The sequence below is a fragment of the Chiloscyllium plagiosum genome, unplaced genomic scaffold, assembly GCF_037043375.1.
Source record: "Chiloscyllium plagiosum isolate Xiang-an unplaced genomic scaffold, Cpla_swu_hap1 HiC_scaffold_6, whole genome shotgun sequence".
Taxonomy (NCBI): Eukaryota; Metazoa; Chordata; class Chondrichthyes; order Orectolobiformes; family Hemiscylliidae; genus Chiloscyllium; species Chiloscyllium plagiosum.
Window position 1 is genome coordinate 16,396,877 of NW_028270144.1, and position 21,049 is coordinate 16,417,925.

A 21,049-nucleotide genomic window follows, 5' to 3' on the forward strand; every position below is an offset into this window, starting at 1 on the left:
CAGTCTTCCCTTCCCCTCTCCTCTCCTCTCAATGTAGGTGTTAATGGCAACCTCTTATCCTGATCCCCCACAATTTGACCCAATATTTTCTCCCCGGATGGTGCCTGAATGACAGTGGCAGAACGAGAGTGACGGAGCACGAGCGAGAGTGATGGAGTGATGGTGTGACGGAGTGACAGTGACAGAGATGAGGGGGAGAGAAACTTCTGAGACTGGAATACGAAGAACATAAAAGCTCACACATACTTACCAACCCACTCACTGTTCAATGTGGACACATGCCTTTTCCATCTACTCCTCCCTCTCAAAATCAATCCACATGTTGTGCCAGATGAGGAGGAACATCCAGGTTGAGAGACAACTCACTTCTAATCCCTGCTTTCATACTCATTTCATATGCATAATATGAATGACCAAGTTGTGTGTGATTGTTTGATAAAGCCATGGTTATAAAGTATATCATACTGAACCTAAGCTTTTATAAATCAAGGAATCAAGGCTAAGTTGTTAAAATTACATGAAATATTTTGAGCCCATTTTGAGTGTATTTCTTAATTTTGGGCAGATATGTGGTGGAGGGGTAAAATTGTGATCGGTTAGGAATGTGGGCCATTGTAGGTACATGAAAATTGAACTGAACTCCTTTGCTTGGCGCTGGTTCCCTTCCTTTCCTGGTGACTAGTCTGTCTCTGCTTCTTAAGTGAAGAAGTGGGAAAAAAAAGATGCGTTATTAACTTTGTTGCTTGGCATTTTTTAAAGGTCATTGTTGTGTATTAGTCATTTTATCAATGTATTGCTTTGACATTTATTTCTGTTTTTGCTTAGCAAGTTTTTCTTTTCCTGTTTCTCCTCACCTCAATGTTCTCTTTTGAAATTCACGTTTTATTTGAGCTGACCAAGTCTCAGGCAGCTATTGCTGGGGTTCTTGAGGCTAAAGGGGAATGAGAGGCTCAAGCACAGCCTGATTCCTTTTCTGGAAAGGGGGTCATGTTTGCTCCGGTAGAAATGTTAAGAATTGGAAATGATCAGTGCAGAGAGAAGCAGAGGTGAGTGAATCATCACCAGAACGAGTGCAGATTGTGGATTTGAAGCACTTACTCCATTTCTAAGCCAGAGATACTGCCTGACAGTGAGACTTTCTAACCTTTTCTGCTTGTATTTCTGATTTTCACGATCTGCAGTGCTTGGCTATTTTACAATGTGCTCCATGCTGGGCATTTGTAAGATTAGTTCATTGAAGGATGAATTCTGGGTAATCCAAGATGGAGGATGGGAAAAATTGTGGCTGTAAGAGCTGCTCCTTTTTTGGGTATTTTAGGTGTTGGAGTTGATTTCCTCAAATTCCAGGAGCAGCAATTACTGTTTTATATGCTGCTGCATAATTTTGGCATTTAAAAGGCAACTGGATGGGTATATGAATAGGAAGGGTTTAGAGGGATATGGATATTGCTGGCAAATGGGACTAGATTAGGCTAGAATATCTGGTCGGCATGGACAAGTTGGACCGAAGGATCTGTTTCCGTACTGTACATCTCTATGACTCTAAATCTAAAAGTAAAAATATTTTTTACCCAATGCAAAATGTTAATGTTACAATATATAAGAAAAACAAAATCTTTGGATGTTGGTCTCTGGATATTGCATAAGGCCAAGTACAAAGTAATGGAGTAGATTGCATAATATGAATGACCAAGTTGTGTGTGATTGTCTGATAAAGCCATGGTTATAAAGTATATCATACTGAACCTAAGCTTTTATAAATCAAGGAATCAAGGCTAAGTTGTTAAAATTACATGAAATATTTTGAGCCCATTTTGAGTGTATTTCTTAATTTTGGGCAGATATGTGGTGGAGGGGTAAAATTGTGATCGGTTTATGGGGAGGCTGTGGATAAGGGGGAGGGAAACAATGGAAAGGTCAGGGTCTATCATTTCTCTCCCTGACCATAGGTGCAGGAGGAGAGAGATTCTAACATTGATCACTCACAGAAAATTACATTTTCTTGCAACTGGATCTTAAAATCAACTCTAAATGTCTATTCTATCTGTAAATTAATTTCCATTCCATTGGCTGGATTAGTGCAACTTTGAATGTGATGGACATGTTTGTGTGTCTTTCCTCTAGGGAGAGAAAGGCAATCGTGGAGTTGATGGTCCTCCAGGTGTTGTAAGTATCTGACCAGGTCATGATGAAAAGTGTATATTAACCCGGCATATTGGAACTTGTTCTTTAAAATGGTGCAGATTTCTAATTGCAAACATACAAAAGGGGAATTTAAAGGGGAAGTGTGAGTAGGGAGGTGGCAGGAGAGGGTGGAAGGGGCTAAAATTTTCAAGAGAACAGAATCACGATAGAAACCCATCCTGTTCCTGTTTGAACAAAGGTGGGCTAGAGGCCAGGTGACTAATAAACATGAAGGAGGCAGGATGTCACCTTCAATATATTAAGAAGGTTGTGAACCTCACGGTTACTGAGATTTCTGTAACTGGATGGAACCTTCCCAGACCTAGACAGCTGACAGTTAAACCCAGATGAGCACTGCGTGATACAGGAGGTTATTGTCTTTTCATTTACCTCCTGTGAACCGACCTGAGAGACCTCTTGATCAGGCACCTCTCACCCCACTGTCGGGGACCCTACACACCTTGACCCACCCTGCCCAACTCCCACCTGACTCTCTACATGGGGCTCAGACCCAATGCACCACTTGATGCCTCTGTAAACCCCTCATTGCCCCAAAGTCTCTGTCTGCACCTTGGCCTCAACACCGCAGGTCCCTGGCTTCAAAGGCCTTCTCCGTTCCCTCCTCCAGAGACTGGCTGCCATTTACCCCTTCCCCTGCTCATTGTCAGCCACCCCCACAATTCACCCTGGTTCCACCAGGCTCAGAGCTGTCATGTGCTCTGGCCCTATCTGGACATACCCATTTATGTGGAAATCAAATTGTAAACCAAGGAGGGTTTGACATTTATGCAAACATATACACACACACACACACAAACACACACTCTCACAGGCAGACACACACGCACACATTCTCACAGGCAGACACACACACACTCACAGGCAGGCAGACACACACACAGACACTCACAGGCAGACACACACACAGACACCCACACAATCTCACAGGCAGACACACACACATTCTCACAGGCAGACACACACGCACACATTCTCACAGGCAGACACACACACACTCACAGGCAGGCAGACACACACACAGACACTCACAGGCAGACACACACACAGACACCCACACAATCTCACAGGCAGGCACACACACGCACATACTCCCACAGGCACACACTCTCACAGGCAGACACACACTCTCACTAGAGACACACACATGCACACTCTTTCACAGGCAGACACACACACATTCATAGACAGACACGCACACATGCAGACAGACACACACATATACATTCTTTCACAGGCAGACACACACACTCACACGCAAGCACACACACACTCAGAGGGACATACACACACACTCCTGATGAAGGGCTTTTGTCCGAAACGTCGATTTTGCTGCTCCTTGGATGCTGCCTGAACTGCTGTGCTCTTCCAGCACCAATAATCCAGAATCTGGTTTCCAGCATCTGCAGTCACTGTTTTTACCCACACACACTCACAGACACACACACACACACTCACAGGCAAACACACACACACACTCACAGACAGACAGGCACATTTTATCACAGACATACACACTCGCATTGACACACACAGTCTCTCACAGGCACATACACACAGACAGACAGGTACACACACACTCACACACGTGCACACATACACCACACACACACACTCTCACAGGTAGACAGACATAGACACACACACTCACAGATAGACGTACACTCTCACAGAAAGACACACACACACTCACAGGCAAACACACACTCACAGTCTTACAGGCACACACCCACTCACAGGCAGACACTCACAAGCAGACACACTCACATACACACACATGCAGACAGAGACACACATGCACACTCTTTCATAGGCAGACACACACACACACAGATACGTGTACATTCTTTCACAGGCAGACACACACACTCTCACAGGCAAGCACACACTCACTCACAGGGACACATACACACATACTTGCACCCATACGCACAGTCTCTCACAGGCAGACACACCCACATGCACTCTCTCACAGGCAGACACACACAGACACACATGAACGCTCTCACAGCCACAAACACACAGACAGGCAGACACACTCATGGCAAATACACACAAGTATTCACAGGCACATATATGCACACAGGCAGACACGTACTCTCTCAGAGACAGACACACACACAGTTACAGACACACACTCACAGGCACATACATGCAGACAGACAAGTACACACACACACTCTCACACCATACTCTCACACAGGCTGACACACACATACATACAGACACACATCCACATAAACACTCACAGGCAGACACACACAGACACACACTCTCACAGGCAGACACCCACCCACACTCTCTCTCACAGGCAGACACACACACTCACAGATGGTTCCCACTCACAGGCAGACACTTACAAACACACACACTCACAGGTAGACACAGACACACACACATTCACAGACAGACAGACACACACACACACACAGAGGCACTCTCACAGACAGACACACACACTCTCTCACTTTCACAGGCACACACACACACACATTCACAGACAGACATACACACACTCACAGGCAAACACACACACATACTCTGACAGGCAGACACACACACACTCACTCTCATAGGCTGACAAACACACACTCTCTCTCTAGTAAACACACACTCTCACAGGCAGACACACACAGTTACACACTCTCACAGACAGATACACGCACACACATGCACACTCTCACAGGCAGACACACACACACGCATACACTCACAGGCACTTAGAGACAGATACACACATTCTTTCACAGACACACACACTCACATCCACATGGACAGTCTCTCACAGGCAGACACACCCACATGCCCTCTCTCACAGGCGCACACACACAGACACACATGTACACTCTCAGAGGTGCACACACTCACAGGCACACACATGCACACTCTCTCACAGGCAGACACATACTCCATCACAGGCAGATACGCACATAGTCACAGGCACACACACACAGGCACACATGCACATAATCACACAGAAAGACACACACACACACTCACAGGCAGACACACCCACATTCACAGTCTTCCAGGAACACATCCACTCACAGACAGACACACAAACACACTCAGGCAGACACAGGCACACACACACACACTCACAGACACACACACACATTCACAGACACACACACATACACACTCACAGGCAAACACACACACATACTCTCAAAGGCACAAACAAACATGCACACTCATGCACACACACTCTCACTCTCTTACAGGCAGACATACACACAATCTCTCTCTCTCTCACAGGGTGACACACATGCACACTCACACACAGTCTCACAGGCAGACATACACACTCTCTCTCACAGAGTCAGACAGACACACACACTCTCACAAGAAGACACATACACACTCTCTCTCACACAGGCAGGCACGCACACTCACAGGTAGACATGCACACACACTCTTTCACACAGTCGAACACACACACAACACATGCACACACACAGTCTCAAATGCAGACACACAGACATATACTCTCACAGGCAAACACCCACACACACTCTCTCTACCAGGCAGAGACACACTCATATACACATACACCCTCACAGGCAGACGTGCACACACTAACACACTCATGCACACACACGTTTTCAGGCAGATACAAACACACACACACATTCATGCACAGACACACATACAGAGACACACAGGCAGACACAGGTTCATGCACACAGACAAACACACACACACATTCATGCACAGACACACATACAGAGACACACAGGCAGACACAGGTTCAAGCACACAGACAAACACACACACACATTCATGCACAGACACACACACACAGACACACAGGCAGACACAGGTTCATGCACACAGACAAACACACACACACATTCATGCACAGACACACACACAGACACACAGGCAGGCACAGGTCCATGCACACAGACATACACACAGAGACACATTCATGCACAGACACACACACAGACACACAGGCAGACACAGGTTCATGCACACAGACAAACACACACACACATTCATGCACACACACACAGACACACAGGCAGACACAGGTTCATGCACACAAACAAACACACACACACATTCATACACAGACACACACACACAGACACACAGGCAGACACAGGTTCATGCACACAGACAAACACACACACACATTCATGCACAGACACACACACAGACACACAGGCAGACACAGGTTCATGCACACAGACAAACACACACACACACACACACATTCATGCACAGACACACATACAGAGACACACAGGCAGACACAGGTTCATGCACACAGACAAACACACACACACACATTCATGCACAGACACACACACAGAGACACACAGGCAGACACAGGTTCACGCACACAGACAAACACACACACACATTCATGCACAGACACACACACAGACACACAGGCAGGCACAGGTCCATGCACACAGACATACACACAGAGACACATTCATGCACAGACACACACACAGACACACAGGCAGACACAGGTTCAGGCACACAGACAAACACACACACACATTCATGCACAGACACACACACACACAGACACACAGGGAGACACAGGTTCATGCACACAGACAAACACACACACACACATTCATGCACAGACACACACACAGACACACAGGCAGACACAGGTTCATGCACACAGACAAACACACACACACACATTCATGCACAGACATACACTCAGAGACACACAGGCAGGCACAGGTTCATGCACACAAACAAACACACACACATTCATGCACAGACACACAGGCAGACACAGGTTCATGCACACAGACATACACACAATGACACATTCATGCACAGACACACACAGAGACACACAGGCAGACACAGGTTCATGCACACAGACAAACACACACACACACACATTCATGCACAGACACACACACAGAGACACACAGGCAGACACAGGTTCATGCAGACAGACAAACACACACACACACATTCATGCACAGAGACACACAGGCAGACACAGGTTCATGCACACAAACAAACACACACACACATTCATGCACAGACACACACACAGAGACACACAGGCAGACACAGGTTCATGCACACAGACAAACACACACACACATTCATGCACAGACACACACACACAGACACACAGGCAGACACAGGTTCAGGCACACAGACAAACACACACACACATTCATGCACAGACACACACACACACAGAGACACACAGGCAGACACAGGTTCATGCACACAGACAAACACACACACACATTCATGCACAGACACACACACACAGACACACAGGCAGACACAGGTTCATGCACACAGACAAACACACACATTCATGCACAGACACACACTCAGAGACACACAGGCAGACACAGGTTCATGCACACAAACAAACACACACACACACATTCATGCACAGACACACAGGCAGACACAGGTTCATGCACACAGACATACACACAGTGACACATTCATGCACAGACACACACAGAGACACACAGGCAGACACAGGTTCAGGCACACAGACAAACACACACACATTCATGCACAGACACACACAGAGACACACAGGCAGACACAGGTTCATGCACACAGACAAACACACACACACACACATTCATGCACAGACACACACACAGAGACACACAGGCAGGCACAGGTTCATGCACACAGACAAACACATACACGCACATTTATGCACAGACACACACACAGAGACACACAGGCAGACACAGGTTCATGCACACAGACAAACACACACACACACATTCATGCACAGACACACACACACAGACACACACGCAGACAGACAGACAGACACACACACACACACAGAGTCACACCATTCACTAACCATTGCTTTTCTGTTCCAGATTATTGATGTCGATGGAAGTGTTATTTATGGGACTAGAGGGGATCCTGGTGACCCAGGTCCCCCTGGGATACAAGGCGAACGAGGCTATCCAGGTGCGGATAGTAATTATTAATTATCATTGGCCACACTCAATAAAATTAAAAATCAACTGCAATGTTATCAGCATCGTTAAAACATTTGCATCTTTCTGTCCTGCAGGCCCGCCAGGACGTCCGGGAGTACCCGGCCCTCCAGGTAAAGGAGTGTTATGTTTCTGTGGTAACCACAAGGTTAGATCCAGACAGGCTGTTTATAAAAATAATTTAGCTGACAGGCTTTGTCGAGGCATTTCACAGATTAAGAATGGGTGTAGATCATCCAAGGCCACAGACCTGGGGACGAATGTCACCCTAGAGGTAGACGTGCACCCGGGTTAATACACCAGGAATACAGGTACACCTGAGAGTATACACCAGGAATACTGATACACCCGGGATTATACACCAGGAATACAGGTACACCTGAGAGTATACACCAGGAATACTGATACACCCGGGATTATACACCAGGAATACAGGTACACCTGAGAGTATACACCAGGAATACAGGTACACCTGAGAGTATACACCAGGAATACCAATACACCCGGGATTATACACCAGGAATACAGGTACACCCGGGATTATACACCAGGAATATAGGTACACCTGAGATTATACACCAGGAATACAGGTACACCTGAGGGTATACACCAGGAATACAGATACACATGAGATTAAACACCAGAAATACAGGTACACCCGGGATTATACACCAGGAATATAGGTACACCGAGGATTATATACCAGGAATACAGGTACACCTGAGATTAAACACCAGGAATACAGGTACACCCAGGATTATACACCAGGAATACAGGTACACCGGAGATTATACACCAGGAATACAGGTACACCTGAGATTAAACACCAGGAATACAGGTACACCTGAGATTATACACCAGGAATACAGGTACACCGGAGATTATACACCAGGAATACAGGTACACCTGAGATTAAACACCAGGAATACAGGTACACCTGAGATTATACACCAGGAATACAGGTACACCTGAGATTAAACACCAGGAATACAGGTACACCTGAGATTATACACCAGGAATACCGATACACCCGGGATTATACACCAGAAATACAGGTACACCTGAGATTAAACACCAGGAATACAGGTACACCCGGGATTATACACCAGGAATATAGGTACACTTGAGATTAAACACCAGGAATACAGGTACACCCAGTATTATACACCAGGAATACAGGTACACCTGAGAGTATACACCAGGAATACAGGTACACCCGAGATTAAATACCAGGAATACAGGTACACCCGGGATTATACACCAGGAATACAGGTACACCCAGTATTATACACCAGGAATACAGGTACACCTGAGAGTATACACCAGGAATACAGGTACACCCGAGATTAAATACCAGGAATACAGGTACACCCGGGATTATACACCAGGAATACAGGTACACCTGAGAGTATACACCAGGAATACAGGTACACCCAGTATTATACACCAGGAATACAGGTACACCTGAGAGTATACACCAGGAATACAGGTACACCTGAGATTATACACCAGGAATACAGGTACACCTGAGATTAAACACCAGGAATAAAGGTACACCCGAGATTATACACCAGGAATACCAATACACCCGGGATTATACACCAGGAATACAGGTACACCCGGGATTATACACCAGGAATATAGGTACACCTGAGATTATACACCAGGAATACAGGTACACCTGAGGGTATACACCAGGAATACAGATACACATGAGATTAAACACCAGAAATACAGGTACACCCAGGATTATACACCAGGAATATAGGTACACCTAGGATTATACACCACGAATACAGGTACACCTGAGATTAAACACCAGGAATACAGGTACACCCAGGATTATACACCAGGAATATAGGTACACCTGAGAGTATACACCAGGAATACAGATACACCTGAGATTAAACACCAGGAACACAGGTACACCTGAGATTATACACCAGGAATACAGATACACCTGAGATTAAACACCAGGAATACAGGTACACCTGAGATTATACACCAGGAATACAGATACACCTGAGATTAAACACCAGGAATGCAGGTACACCTGAGATTAAACACCAGGAATACAGATACACCTGAGATTAAACACCAGGAATACAGGTACACCTGAGATTATACACCAGGAATACAGATACACCTGAGATTAAACACCAGGAATGCAGGTACACCTGAGATTAAACACCAGGAATACAGGTACACCTGAGATTATACACCAGGAATACAGATACACCTGAGATTAAACACCAGGAATGCAGGTACACCTGAGATTAAACACCAGGAATACAGATACACCTGAGATTATACACCAGGAATACAGATACACCTGAGATTAAACACCAGGAATGCAGGTACACCTGAGATTAAACACCAGGAATACAGGTACACCTGAGATAAACACTAGGAATACAGATACACCTGAGATTAAACACATGGAGTACAGGTGCACCTGAGAGTATACACCAGGAATACAGGTACTCCTGAGACTATGCACCAGCAATACAGATACACCTGAGATTAAACACCAGGAATGCAGGTACACCTGAGAGTATACACCAGGGATACAGGTACTCCTGAGATTAAACATAAGAAGTACCGGTGCCCCTGAATTTAAACACCAAGTGTACAAGTATATCGACAAGCATATACCTGCAGTGCAGGTACACCTGAGATTATATACCAGACATAAAGCTATACTGTGACTATATACCCAAAGTACAGGCACTCTTGCTCACATACATCTGGAATACAAGTCCACTTGAGATGACATGTTCATGTAACTGGGGCGCAGGTACCCCTGAGATTATCCACCTTACGTAAAAGCACACCTGAGAGTACACATCTAAAGTACAGATATAACTGTGATCATCTACCTGGCATTATACATCACAAGAACCATTTTGTAAATTTACATTTCATATCCTCAAAAATTACTATTGAATAAAGAATATAATAAATACTGCAATGTCTGAAACAAGATCAGATTGTGAATGTTTGAGCAGAAATCCAGTCAGACAGCGAGATTACCCCGAGTTTAGAGGGAATCCTGGTTCTGGGGAGTAATATATAATACGATAAGATCTTGTCATTAAACCAACGCACATATGACAGTCCAGAAATCAGACCAGAGAACGCCAAGTCTATTTCAACTCAGATTATGCTTCCATTATTTGGAAGAAGTTTATAGTTTATGCTGGTCTAACAATTCAGAGGACATGATTAATGCCAGGGGCGTGTGAGTTCAAATCCTAGCACGGCATCTGGTGGAACTGAAATTTGAGGAGTAAAATCTCAAACTAAAAACAAACCTCAGCAGCGGTGACCACAATACCATCATTGATTGCCACAAAAAAACTTCTTTGGTTCATTACTATCCTTCAGGGAGTGAAATCTGCTATCCTCACAGAGAGTCGACACGTTGACTCCAGATTCAGAGCAGTGTCTGAAGTGCTCTCTGAAATAGTCCAGTAAGCTATCCAGTTCAAGGTAATTGGAGATGGGTAACAAAAGCTGGCCTTGATAGTGACACCTACATCCCATTAAAGAATAAACTAAAACTAAGGTCCAAATATGGTGAGGGTACCATATTGAGTTTGAACACAAATACTTGACTTATAGCCAATCCTAAAAGAGGCCTTTGATTCTTTCTCATCTACCAATAATGAATGTAATGCACTGTCAGGTTCACTGCTTGCACCTCTGACCAGTTTCTTGGCCTATGTTTCAGGTTCCAGATGCCTTTCGATTCTTGTGTGGTCTTGCATTCAGATTAATTGCATTTATTTTACTCATCATCTAGGTCCCCCCCTGCAAGGTGAGAAAGGTCTCCCAGGGTTCACAGGTGAACGAGGTCACAAAGGAGAGAAGGGTGATCCCGGATTATCGCTGTCAGGTTTACCAGGAAAGGATGGTCTAAGGGGTCCCCCTGGGCCCCGTGGTCCCCCAGGACCTCCAGGTACGTTGATGATTGTGCTGGGACTACAGTGTGCCCCTGTACTGTGCCCTGGTCTTTCATTCAGGACAGGGAATGTATTCACACAAACCTTCTGGTGCAGTTCACACGAGAGAACTGTGACAGCACAATCCTGTGTCCGAAATCAGGTAAAGCAAGCAATTTAGCCCCACCAGCCCCTCCCTGTGTCTTGAAACTGCCCACTGACATGATTGACAATGCCAATCAGCTGCTAAATCTCACAGACTGCAGAGAAGGCCCACCACTCAAAGCACTTAGCAAGGACAGGGGATGATGCCCTTCCATCAAGATACAAATCCTGGCAATGAATAAAATAACCACTTGTTGTCATACAGCACCTTTTATTCACACAGGCAAATATTCTTTGATGCTTTCAGAATGTGAAAGCAGATTTAGGAATCACTTCACACTGAATATTTGATAAGGTAAAAAGATGCAAAAGTATTACACCTATGTCTGACTGGGAGCACATGTCTCATTGTGGAGAAATACAATGAATCACATCAGTGCAGTGCTGAGGGAGTGCTGCGCTGTCAGAGGGTCAGTACTGAGGGAGTGCTGCGCTGTCAGAGGGTCAGTACTGAGGGAGTGCTGCACTGTCAGAGGGTCAGTACTGAGGGAGTGCTGCGCTGTCAGAGGGTCAGTACTGAGGGAGTGCTGCGCTGTCAGAGGGTCAGTACTGAGGGAGTGCTGCACTGTCAGAGGGTCAGTACTGCGGGAACGCTGCACTGTCAGAGGGTCAGTACTGAGGGAGTGCTGCACTGTCAGAGGGTCAGTACTGCGGGAACGCTGCACTGTCAGAGGGTCAGTACTGAGGGAGTGCTGCACTGTCAGAGGGACAGTACTGAGGGAGCACTGCACTGTCAGAGGGTCAGTACTGAGGGAGTGCTGCACTGTAAGAGGGTCAGTACTGCGGAAACGCTGCACTGTCAGAGGGACAGTACTGAGGGAGTGCTGCGCTGTCAGAGGGTCAGTACTGAGGGAGTGCTGCACTGTCAGAGGGACAGTACTGAGGGAGTGCTGCACTGACAGAGGGTCAGTACTGTGGGAACGCTGCACTGTCAGAGGGTCAGTACTGAGGGAGCACTGCACTGTCAGAGGGTCAGTACTGAAGGAGCACTGCACTGTCAGCGGGTCAGTACTGAGGGAGTGCTGCACTGTAAGAGGGTCAGTACTGAGGGAGTGCTGCACTGTCAGAGGGTCAGTACTGAGGGAGTGCTGCACTGTCAGAGGGTCAGTACTGAGGGAGTGCTGCACTGTAAGAGGGTCAGTACTGCGGAAACGCTACACTGTCAGAGGGTCAGTACTGTGGGAGTGCTGCACTGTCAGAGGGTCAGTACTGAGGGAGCGCTGCACTGTCAGAGGGTCAGTACTGAGGGAATACTACAGATTATCAGTAATTTCTAATTGTCTAATCTCATGTTGTTTCAGTGACTATTGAGAATTGTCGAAGTTTCCCAGGACCGCCCGGACCTGCTGGACCACAAGGTTTGCCTGGAGAGGCTGGACTGAAAGGTCAGTTTATATTCGGAAACATTGATAATTTAGAATTGGCCATTGGAAAGGGGCGTGCAGGAAGAAATCTGCTCTGGTCTGCGGTTTCTCAGCTCATTCACCCACTGCCAGCATACGTAGAACTCTCTTGGTTTGTCCGCTTCTTGCTAGAATCTACCTTATGGAACCTTCCAGAAGCGGCCTGACAGCAGCCTGAGCTGTTCAACCTGCTGGGCCTTCTGCCTGATGTGGGCCTCCCACCATCACTGGCAATGTACAGCTGGAGCGGGGGAGGGGAGCTTGGCATGGCTGTGGAGAGGGTCAATGTGAGGTTGGGGGAAGGGGGTGTGGTTGCAAGGGTGCTGGTGGTGGGGGTGTGGATTGGCATGGCGGTGGGTGCACCATGTGGGTGAGGGTGTTGGGCTAGGGGGGGAGGACGGGAGAGGTGGGGGTAGGGGTGGGGGCAATGCGATGATGATGGAGATGACACCATTACTTGCTTGTTGAGAGTTGCAATGACCGGCTGGGTCTTTCCCCATAAAGTATCAGAGAGGTTGTCGTTAGATAGTTAGGCAACAGGAAGGCCGCCCACTGCATTTAACATACTCCTCTGCCTTCAGCCCCACTGGCAAGGGGTGGGCAAACCCAGCGAAACGGTAGAGGTTGGGAGCTCTCTTCAACAAAAAGGGATTGATAGCAGATCACTTGTTCATTTTAAATTGGAGGGGTGAATATTTGTTTACTGAAGGGGACATCGAGATTCTCCAGGACATGATTGAATGTCAGTAGAGGCGCGAACTCTGATTGGCCTCATCTGTCTATGAGTTCCACGTCCCCTTTTTTTGGCCGATTCGGAAAACGCTTGTCCCCAGTTACAAACTGCCCTGTCACTGGCTTGACAGATTCTCCTTATTGACTCTATCAAAATCTTTCATAATTGTGAACGCCTCAGTTAACTCTTCTCCATAACCTCCTCTACTCTTAAAAACAACAATCCCAGTTTCTTCAGTCTCTCCGCGTCACTGGAAGAACTCGTTTTGGAGGTCGTGAAGATTGAAGCCAAAAGGAGCTGAGATTCTCTGATGACAATGTTTTAAACGAGGAGCTGGAAAAGAGCAGAAAGATCCAGAGCCCGCGTAGGGAATAAAATCTAGTGGACTGCAAAAAGAGAGTAAAATTAAGTTAATGGAAAATTTTCCTTTTAACTGACAGTGGCTAGAATACAAAGCAGTAGAAGTTAAATTTGATTTAATTGGGGCTTTGGTTTGACGACAATTGAAGTAACTGTGTTCAGCTCTAGCGAAAAATATATTCTGGCCACAAAGGCTCAGTGATTAGCACTGCTGCCTCACAGCACCAGGGACCCAGTTTCAATTCCACCCTCGGGTGACTATCAGTGTGGAGTTTGTGTGATCTCCCCATGTTCAATGTGGCTAAGTGTGAGGTGATTCATTTTGGTAAGAGTAATAAAAAGATGGGGTACTGGGCTAACGGTCGGATACTTGGTAGTGTGGATGAGCAGAAAGATCTTGGTGTCCATGTACACAAATCTTTGAAAGTTGCCACCCAGGTAAATAGTGCGGTGAAGAAGGCATATGGCGTACTGGCTTTTATTGGTAGAGGAATTGAGTTCCGGAGTACTGAGGTAATGTTGCAGTTGTATAAGACTCTGGTGCGGCCGCATCTGGAGTATTGTGTGCAGTTTTGGTCCCCATACTATAGGAAGGATGTGGAGGCACTGGAACGGGTGCAGAGGAGGTTTACCAGGATGTTGCCTGGTATGGTAGGAAGATCGTATGAGGAAAGGCTGAGGCACTTGGGGAGGTTTTCATTGGAGAAAAGAAGGTTTAGGGGTGACTTGATAGAGGTGTACAAGATGATTAGGGGTTTAGATAGGGTCGACAGTGAGAATCTTTTTCCACGTATGGAGTCAGCTATTACAAGGGGGCATAGCTTTAAATTAAGGGGGAGTAGGTATAGGACAGATGTTAGGGGTAGGTTCTTTACTCAGCGAGTCGTAAGTTCATGGAATGCCCTGCCAGTAGCAGTGGTGGACTCTCCTTCATTATGGGCATTTAAACGTGCATTGGATAGGCATATGGAGGATAGTGGGCTAGTGTAGGTTAGGTGGGCTTGGATCGGCGCAACATCGAGGGCCGAAGGGCCTGTACTGCACTGTATTCTTCTATGTTCTATGTTCTATGTTCTATGTCTGCCAGAGCATTCGGGGCAATAGTCTTTTACATGCAAAGGGGAGTGGAACTTCCTCCTCAGCTGTTGAGGCTGGGAGTGCTTTAAAAATTTCAGAATTGGGGGTGATAGATTCTTGTTGGATTAGGGGATAAAAGGTATGGAACCAATGCGGGAGGATAGAGTTAAGGTGTAGACCAGTCTTGATCAAATTGAGTAGTGGAATGGGACTTAATGGCCTTCTCCAGCAAGAGTCACAATAATCTGTCAGGCTCTTTAACGGTCAGGGTTTTCTTCCAGGTGCCAAGGGTGATGCCTGTTTCCACTGTAACCTCACCGCGTCACCTGGACTACAGGGACCCCCGGGACCTCCCGGAAGGCCAGGTGAGTGACTGCCAGAGTATGGCTTGAGCCAATATCAATGTCTTTCTGAAAAGGTACAAACCCCAACTCCAGAAACAAGCTCTCATTTCCAACTTCCAATATATCCTGTGTTTTACAGGTGAGCCCGGATATCCAGGGTCCAAGGGAGACCGTGGTCTACCAGGAAAAGAGGGATTCCCGGGTCAACCTGTAAGTATATCCAATGTTCAATCGGCTGTGGTCAGCCTGGGTTCTGATGCAGCCACTTCGTTGTGTCAGGGCAGAGTGCAACAATAAATATTTGTGAATAATTTATCATTGAAAAGTTCTAAGTTACAGAAAAGCTTGATGTGCCTAAGTAGATATGGTAGAGAGGTGACCTTTACAGCGATTAAAGGGTTGGATTGTGGAGATGTCGAAAACATGATTCCTGCCTCCCAGTGCCAGGAGACCAGTTTTGATTCCACCCTTGGGCGATTGTCTGCGTGAGGTTTGCACATTCTCCCCATCTCTGCGTGTGTTTTCTCCTACAACACCGGTTTCCTCTCACAGTCCAAAGATGGTGGATTGAACCATTTGCAATTGCTCTATATTGTCTCGGGATATACAGGCTAGGTGGATTAGCCATGGGAAATACAGGGTTAGAGGGTTAGGTTAGGGGGTGGTGGGTCTGGGTGGGATTCTTTCTAGAGGGTTGTTGTGGACTCGATGGGCTGAATGGCCTGCTACTACACTGTAGGGGTTCTATGGCCCTAAGATTTGTCAGACTTAGAGATCATAAAAATAAGACAGCAACTGATAAATTCAATGGCAAATTCAGGAGAAAATTCTCTCCCCAGAGATTGGTGAGAACACAGAACTCTCTATCATTGGGAATGGTTATCGGCAATCACAAAGGAGAAAAGGAAAAAAGGATGTGGTGAAAGGATGAAGTGAAGTCTGCCAACAGGAACCCTGTAGAGGATAAACAGTTACACTGATGGTTAGACCAAATACCTCTGGATTCAGTGTAAGTTTGGAGACAGTTGCTTAGTACAGACCTTGAATACAGCTGAAAAGGGAGAAATGTCAAAACATGTCATCTAGTGCTGAGGACAAAGACAGGAATTGTTATTACTGAGAGGAAGGAATGCATTGATAACCAGGTCCCATGATTCCACTCGTCACACCATTAGTGTAAATGTGTTAATTCAATCACTAATATGGGAAATTACAGGGCTTTCGGCTCTGACACAACTGTTATGTTCCACTGCATCCTCACGCTATAGAAAATCACTCTGTCAAAGATCACTATCGAAAATTGGGAAAACCAGTCAGTAGAAAGTTTGAATTGTCCAAACAGCAATCACAATTCGTCAATCACATTATCGTCGATTGGCGTTGATGAAACGCGTGTTATACCAGAATGACCTGCACTGTGTTATGTGTACTGCAAACTCAAGGTAATCCTTTTATTATAATAGCATCTTATTATTAAGATGGTTAGAGTGAGGTCTGGTGGAAAAAGTGAGGGCTGCAGGTGCTGGAGATCAGAGTCGAGAGTGTGGCACTGGGAAAGCTCAGCAGGTCAGGCAGCATCTGCGGAGCAGGAGAATCGATGTTTCGGGCAAAGCCCTTCATCAGGAATGTTGGGGGGTGGGGGCTGAGAGATAAATAGGAGGGAGGTGGGGCTGGGGGCAAGGAAGCTGGGGAGAGTTCAAGAGGGTGGTGCCAAGTTGGAGGGTTGGATCTGGGATAAGATAGGGGAAGGTAGATGAGGAAACATGTGAAATCGACATTGATGCTGCATGGTTGGAGGGTCCCAAGGCAGAAGATGAGGAGTTCTTCCTCTACGCATCAGATGGCTAGGATTTGGCAGTGGAGGAGGCCCAGGACTTGCATGTCCTTGGCAGAGTGGGAGGGGAAGATCTGAGTCTGTTGTATGGTTTTATGATCACATCCATTAATTTGGGTTCAAGACAGACAGGTTGAAGAAAGATCAAAGGTTGCAAACCATTTTCGAGCTTATGTTTCTTTCTGGCACTATGCAGAGAAAGTATGACAATGTGTGGTATTCCTAGATATACCAGGTTTTAACCTGACTGTCACATTATTGAAAGACTATTCTATATACTCCACCTCTTAATGTTAGTCACTACTCCCCAGGCTTTTTTGTATGTTTTTAATATTGCTACAGCTAGACACCTGTGCCTAGCTCTCCATGTATTTCTCTCTTTTATTTGACTCCGCCCATACTGTGGTATTTATGCCCAATGAGGATTCGCTCCAAGACATCATAATGTTTCAGTGGGATGTAAAAAGCCTTACATAAAACCCTTCCTAAACATTTATTCCCTGTCACAAACATTAATTAACATGTATATACATTTTCAAATGATTTACCGAGACTACTTTGCTTTATATCATGTTTACTGTACATTCTCTTCTATTTCCCTTCACTCCTAAGTCTTTGATTTAATTCTTCTGTTCCATGATGTGATCAGGAAGATGTTTGATAAGGTATAGAAACACTTGAGCTAAAGTTGGTGAGCTTTTTTTCTGCTGGTTTCTGTTCGATTACCAGTCTTTGTGGAATGATCTTGAGTTGAGGAATGTACGGGGAAGTTGGATCAATTATCCTTCTTGGTCATTAACATCTAGAGAGAGTAATAGTGCTAGTCCTCCAAGACAAGGTGATGTTAATGATCTATAGGTCACTGCTCACTGTATAGTAAATTGTCACTGACTTGTTATTCTGTTTGAAAGAATGATTGTATATGTTGGCTTGGAAATTATTTGGTTTGATGCTTGGTATGCTGTTTAAATTGTAGCACATCTTAAAGAAATGACCTCTTTTCCAATGCTGAATGCATTACCTCAGTACAATGGTGGCTGAACAGTTTTGTTGTCACTGATGTGGGCATATCTGTGACAGTATGAGGTTGCTTAGGACTTTTTGGTATGTCGTCACGTATGGAATGCTATTCAGGTCAGACCAATGTATCCTCTGGTTAAATGTTCCTTATGTTTTAATTAGTGAACACTCTGCAGACTGACCTCATTAAGTGAAGCTATTGCTGTGTAACACTTCATGAACAATTTTCTAGACTCTGTATCCCCTTCTGTTTGGGCTGCTCACTCTAGAGTTGGATCCTCTATGGATTGAAGAAGTCCAGTCACTGACTTATCTAAGAGACCAATATCAATTCTGTCACAAGTCAGCTCTTATTGCAAGTTTCGATAGTTGCATAGTTCAGGTAGTATATACAGGTTATTAATCAAGGTATTTTCATACACTGCTGGGAGTTCTTCTCTGCTTTTGAAGTGCGATTGTGCTAGTATCTTATTTGTTCCTCACAGAATTGTTACAGTGCAATTGGAGGCCATTCAGCCTATCATGTCTCACTGGTTCCCTCAGCATTTAGATTAGGTGTCAAACTCCTGCCTTCTTCCTTAACCACGTATGGTGTTTCTATTTAAATAATCATCCCAATGCTTCAATTGAACCTGAGTCCCCCACATTACCAGGCTGTGTATTCCAAACCCAGGCCTATGTGAAAAAGACCTTTCTCTCAACTCACATTGGCTTCCTTTGTCCAACACTTCGAAACTGTTCCCTCTGCTACTCATTCCTTTTCGGAACAGTTTTTCACTATCTACTCTCTCCAGACCTCTCATGATTTTGAAAACTTACATCAAGTCTCCCCTCAGCTTTCACCTGTCCAAAGAAAGTAGTCCCAATGCCACCAATCTATCCTTGTGATGGAACTGTCAAATGTCATAAATGTCTTTTGCAGTCTTTCCAATGCATTCATGACCTTCCCAAAGTATACGGTACCAAGAACTGTATAGCTGTGGGATAACCAGCATACAATTTCTGCTCTCTCCCCTTGTTAATGAAGCATCAAATACTGCAAGCTTCATTACCAGCTCTCTAACTCCCTGCTACCTTTAATGAATTGTGTACAGATACACCAAGGTCTCCCTGCTCCCGCTCACCCTTTACAATAGTACCCATTGTTTTCTACTATCTCTCCATCTTCTTTGCACCAAAGTGTATCACCTCACACTTCATCTGACACCGATCTACCCACTCCACCAACTTATCAAAGTACTTTTGAACTTGCCACACTGTCCTCACTTCAGTTTGTAACTCTTCCGAGTTTTGTGTCCCTCATGCACATGGAAATTGTGGAAGTCCTCCCCACAACACCAAGACCTACATCATTGATACATCAGGAAAAGCAGAGATCCAAAGACCAATCCCTGGTGATCTCCAATACAAAGCTTCCACGATTAGTCATCATTCACTGTTGCCTCTCCCTTGGTCAATGTAATATTCACATCGCTACAGCCCCATTCATCCCATGGCCTCTCGTTTTCCCCACAGTTGTGTTCAATGGCATTGGATCAAACATCTTTTGGAATTCAATCGACACCAGATCAAGAGCTCTGCTTTCAATAACCCCCTTCAAAAAACTTGCAGCAGATTATATAAACATGTACAACTCCGCGCAAATTGCTGACTCCTCCACCACTTCCTCTGGCAGCTCATAAGAGGCATTTGGATGGGTATATGAATAGAAAGGGTTTGGAGGGATATGGGCCGGGTGCTGGCAGGTGGGACTAGATTGGGTTGGGATGTCTGATCAACATGGACGGGTAGGACCGAAGGGTCTGTTTCCATGCTGTACATCTCTATAACTCTATGATTATGATTACTATTTCCATCCTGAATACCTATTTCTAGAAGTTCCACAAAAACAAATTTAAATGGGCTGGTCTGTAATTCTTGAAGTGAAATACTGTGAGAGTGCCACACTGTCCAAGGATCAGTACCGAGGGAGAGCTGCACTGTCAGAGG

General features: G+C 45.5%; 1 protein-coding gene across 1 annotated transcript in view; it reads left to right on the top strand.

The window, feature by feature from the left end:
* The window catches only part of LOC122550473 (uncharacterized), a 278,599-nt gene that overhangs the window by 133,176 nt on the left and 124,374 nt on the right, over positions 1-21,049 (top strand). Inside the window, exons 18-24 of the mRNA XM_043691239.2 lie at positions 2,125-2,166; positions 8,058-8,151; positions 8,258-8,293; positions 11,986-12,141; positions 13,591-13,674; positions 16,144-16,227; positions 16,346-16,416. Coding sequence (XP_043547174.2) covers positions 2,125-2,166; positions 8,058-8,151; positions 8,258-8,293; positions 11,986-12,141; positions 13,591-13,674; positions 16,144-16,227; positions 16,346-16,416 — 567 coding nt within the window. The remainder of the gene's footprint in view (positions 1-2,124; positions 2,167-8,057; positions 8,152-8,257; positions 8,294-11,985; positions 12,142-13,590; positions 13,675-16,143; positions 16,228-16,345; positions 16,417-21,049) is intronic.